Source organism: Cariama cristata, unplaced genomic scaffold (assembly GCF_000690535.1).
Source record: "Cariama cristata isolate BGI_N322 unplaced genomic scaffold, ASM69053v1 scaffold33704, whole genome shotgun sequence".
In the NCBI taxonomy this organism is placed as follows: Eukaryota; Metazoa; Chordata; class Aves; order Cariamiformes; family Cariamidae; genus Cariama; species Cariama cristata.
In genome coordinates, this window is record NW_009611840.1 from 21,733 (window position 1) to 26,245 (window position 4,513).

Below are 4,513 nucleotides of genomic sequence, written 5' to 3' on the forward strand. Positions count from 1 at the left end.
CCATGAATCCCACTCCCCTCCTGCTTTGGCAGCCCCTCCAGCTTCTCTCCACTGTTCTCTTCCTTTTCCATGCTGCCCCTGGGTAAGAGAGTGAATTAGTCCTCGGTAGCGGTAGCACAGCCCCTTTGGCTGTGCCAGTTGTCGGCAGGAGGGAGCGGAGAATTGGTGCTTGTGCCACCCCTCCGCCTCGTACTGGGGAGCCAGCTCCCCCCTGTCCACTGTGCTCAGACGCACGGTCTGCTTCCTCCCTCCTCCCTGCGCGCAGCTCACCCCACAGCACTGCCCCACTGCAGACATGGCCCCCGAGCCAGACAGCCCCCGAGAGCCTGGCTCCATCCCCTGCCCACCTTTCGGCAGCATCCTGGGCCCCGTCACTGACACCCTGCTCCGCAGAAAGCAGCTTCTCATCTGGCATGCCCACCTTCTCCAGAAAGCACAGTGCTGGGTCCGCCCGCATGGCATTGTACCTCTCGTAACCTGCCAACCACCACGGACCATCAAAAAGGAGAAAGACAGCACAAAGCCAGGCCTGAGCCTGGTTCAGGCAAACCTCCTGCTCTGTGGGACACTGCTCCCCACCCGGCTCTCACTCTCTGTCTGTGCTGCTGTGAGAGCAATTCACACCTCCAGAAATTCAGAACACTTTCCCAAAAGCTGCTAATTGCTCTTCAGTCCCTGGGCAGCAGGCAAAGAGAAAGGTCAGCTTTTCCACCCCACCAGGCAGCGCAGTGCCCGGAGAGCTGCACACAGCACCCATGGCAGGTTGCAGCTGGGAGCAAACAGCCCTGGGGCTCCTGGAAGCCGCAGGGGGACTTCAGGACAAGGCCGGGGATGCCAGGAGAGGCTCGGTGCCTTCCTCCTTGCCCTCATGTGGCAACTGCATGCTGCTCCTGGCAAACCAGAGCAGTCTGCCACGAGACCAGGTACGGCCACCCCAGGCACCGCAGTGTGCCTGCCCCACCACCAGAATGAGCTGGCAGCACCACAGCTGCTGGCGCGGGAGGAGAGCTGCCCTGGCCCTGTGTGGCTATGGTCCATGGCCACTGCTCTGCCCTCCTGCACTGACATCATGTCAGTACCAGAGCTCTGGCCAGGTGCTCCACTTGGGTCCCTCTCACACACTGGCACCTACCAGTCAAGCTGGGTACACACCGTGCTTGAAGACACCGATGAGCAGGGATTTATCAGCTTCAGCATTCCACCAGTCCACTGGGATCTCCACGTAATCAATGTCTGGCAGCAGCACATCCAGCTCCCTGTGGCAGACAAGGTATGAATGCCCATCTCCCAGCTTCACCAGACACTGGAGCGTACTGGGCACTGCTGGGCAGGGGCAGGGGGAGACAGGAGCCATCACTCACTGGCTTGGGGACAGCTAATGAACGCAAGGCTGGCCTGAGGCCCCGCCATGGCCTGGCATGCACATCTCCCCGGGGTCAGAGGGCTGGAGCCTTGGCTCTACCACAACCCACTGCCTTCCCCACCCTCTTTCTCCAGAGATGGGGAGGCTGCAGAGCCCCTCTCCCCTCTCAGCCCAGCAACACCAGAGGTGTTGATGGGAGAGGATCACCAGAGGATCAGACAGGAGATCCTATCTGATCTGAACAGCATCTCTTGGGGGAAACCACTTCAAACCTACCAGCCCCAAAAGAACAGCACATCTGGTGGGGTTGGCTGCAACGTGCCCTCCACACAGGCTTGTGCTGATGGAGCTATGCTGGGGAAGGCAGTAGCCCCTGCTCTAGGAAATTAAGCTCAGCATATCACACTTCTCTCTGAAGCACCAAGAGCTGAGTCTTTGCAGGAAGATCAGGAGCTGGCAGGCTGCAGGCTCAGTGGCATTAACAGAGCCTGTCAGCCCCCTTGCCCTCTGTGCTGGGAAAGGACTGCAGGCCACAGTGATGGGGCATGCTTTGCTCCGAGGCCTGGCCCTGGGAACCGGGCAGTCTCTGTGGGCTCCCGCTTTGGATTAAAGGCCAATTTGTCAGGCAGCACGTGGAGACATTTTCCTACAGGCTGCAGGGTGTCCCCAAGTGTCCTCACCACCCCCCAGGCTGGTGCTGCAGCCTCAGAGCTGCCTCAACAGGGCTGCTACGGCAGTGGTCCCTGCTCAAGCAGAGCTGTTGTCTAAGGATGGTGATGAGGATTTGACCACAGGGTCTGACTCAGCCGGAGCTGCTGTGAGCCCAGATGTGGCTGGGCTGGATGGCTGTGGCAGTGCTCAAGCGCCGCCACCACCTCCCGGAGAAGTATCGCAGGAGTTCACCGTAAGGTCCCTACCTGGCAGGGGTCCCCTCAAAGGCTTTGTCAGCGGCCTCCCCCAGCACTTCAGCCTTCAGGTAGTAGAGCATTCGCACCCGCAGCAGAACCCTGTCCCGGGGCAGCAGAGAGGAACGCACGCTAGCACGCAGGTGCTCAGACACCAGCCTAGGACCTGCCCCAACGGCCCTCGCCAGAGTGTTTGTCTGAGGGTCAGCAAGGCGAGGGAAACCTGCTCATCATCATGTTTCCCCATGTGGGAGGACCCACTTTCTCAAAGCAGGATGGGCACTAGCCACATGGTGTCATGCCACAGTGCCCAGCCCTGAGATCTGCTGAGGCCCTGTGGCCAGAGGTTTGCTGCTCAGGACACAGCTCCCGTTAGCTGGTGGAGCATCTGAGAGCGGTCCAGCAGCAGGAGCATAGTGATCCTGTGTGGGTTGTGAGCCCTTCGCAACGCCCTCCCAGCCTCCCCACACTAAAGGCCCTCAGCCCATGGACTCCACAAGCCAGCGTGGATTCCCACACTCACTTGTTGCAGTGCTGTTTGAGGTGCTTCTTGTAGCTGTCGTCATGCAGGACAACCTCAGGGTTACAGGTGGCGAGCCAGTCCGCGTTCTTTATCTCGGGAAGCAGCATCTGGTTTTTTGTCTTCTTCCCCTTCCTGCCTCTGGGCACCGGTGCTGACAAGCCTGTAACAGCAAGTGGCAGCCAGTGAGCACCGTGGGCCAGGCCAGGCATCGCTGTGAGGCAGGGCAGCAGAGCCAGGGAGCTGGAGGAGGCCGTGCAAAGCTCCTGGCTGCAGGTCGGCAAGCCAGGCTGGGGGAAGCGCACGGGGTAAACACAGAGCATGGGAGGCTCTGTCTCCCAGAAAAACTTGGGGATCACCACAGAAACTGAACTGTTGTGAGTTCTCAGTGCAATGCTGAGCCCAAAGGATAACATGGCTCCTTGATGTATAAAAGTATCACACAGAAGCACGGAAGGGACCTTGGTCCTGGGCACAGCTCTTAGAGCCTTACCTAGACACTACAGCCAGCTCTGAAGTTTACCCTACGGGGACAACACAGTGATTTGGGGCAAGAGCTGAAACATGAGGTTTCCAAATGATCAAAGACCAGAAGACAATCCTGATGATCTGATCTGTAAGGGTTGTTTCCTATTCTGCGCATCAGGAGGAGGGCTATGTGGGAACCAGATCACTGTAGGGGGCATTTACACTTGGCAAAGATACCGAAGGGAAAAGGAATGCAGTCTCATCTGGCTGACAAAGACAAAATGAGATCCAGTGGCTGAAGCTGAAAATTGAACACATTTTCAACTTGAAATAAGATGTGAGTTCACAGCAGAACGTGGAAATAACTCCTGGTGGAGTTATTGCTTGGAGTCTCCAAGAGGGATGAGCTGCTTCCCTGAGCAGCCACTTCTTCAGGCAGGGTCCTGCAGGTGTCCTCTCCTGTCTATGTGTGCGAAGGGGAAAGAAGTGCCTCAGTAGTCCCATCCCATCCATTTGGTCTTGCGACACCATGGAAGAAGAGAGAGCATCGTCCTGTCTTCAACATCTGCAAAATGTTTGCATCTCCACGACAGGACAAGGGCTCGAGCCCAGGTGGTTGCTGGAGGCCTGCAGTGGGTACCAGGGCTTCTGTCCCCAGCACCAAATTGGCCTGATGAACTCTGGGCAAACGCTGCTTCCTCAGCAGCTTGGCCTTTTCCAGGATGAAAGGCAGGACAAGGCTGGCAGAGCTCTGAGCTGGGCTGCCCGCATGCTGTGCTTGCCCCTCGTAGTCACGGGGTTATGGGATTGAGAAGGAACAGCCCAAGGATGCACTGCCAAGGGCTGGAGGTTGCTGTTTTGTTGTTCCTCTGGCCAAAACCACATGGAGGTTTCACAGTTGCGAAAAGCCATTCTGAAGAGTTGATGGAGAAGCTCCTGGTTACTTCCTTCTGCTAAATATCCAAATTGAGTGCTGCTCTTGCACTAAAGCATTCCTGAGTCTCCACTGAAACGGCAAATTGTTCGTTACAGAATCACAGAATGGTCAGGGTTGGAAGGGACCTCTGGAGAGCATCCAGTCCAACCCCCCGGCCAAATCAGGGTCACCTACAGCAAGTTGCACAGGATCACGTCCAGGTGGGTTTTGAATATCTCCAGAGAAGGAGACTCCACCTCTCTGGGCAGCCTGGGCCAGTGCTCGGCCACCCTCAGTGTGTAGAAGTTTTTGCTCATGTTCAGATGAAACCTCCTGAGTTT

General features: G+C 57.3%; 1 protein-coding gene across 1 annotated transcript in view; it reads right to left on the reverse strand.

Annotated features, from left to right (window-relative positions):
* LOC104160305 (chromodomain-helicase-DNA-binding protein 6-like) overlaps positions 1-2,951 on the reverse strand; it is a gene marked incomplete at its 5' end in the record, with an annotated part of 19,148 nt that extends 16,197 nt beyond the window's left edge. Inside the window, 5 exons of the mRNA XM_009698398.1 lie at positions 20-78; positions 348-477; positions 1,153-1,256; positions 2,281-2,370; positions 2,792-2,951. Coding sequence (XP_009696700.1) covers positions 20-78; positions 348-477; positions 1,153-1,256; positions 2,281-2,370; positions 2,792-2,951 — 543 coding nt within the window. The remainder of the gene's footprint in view (positions 1-19; positions 79-347; positions 478-1,152; positions 1,257-2,280; positions 2,371-2,791) is intronic.
* Between the last annotated feature and the right edge of the window lie 1,562 nt (positions 2,952-4,513).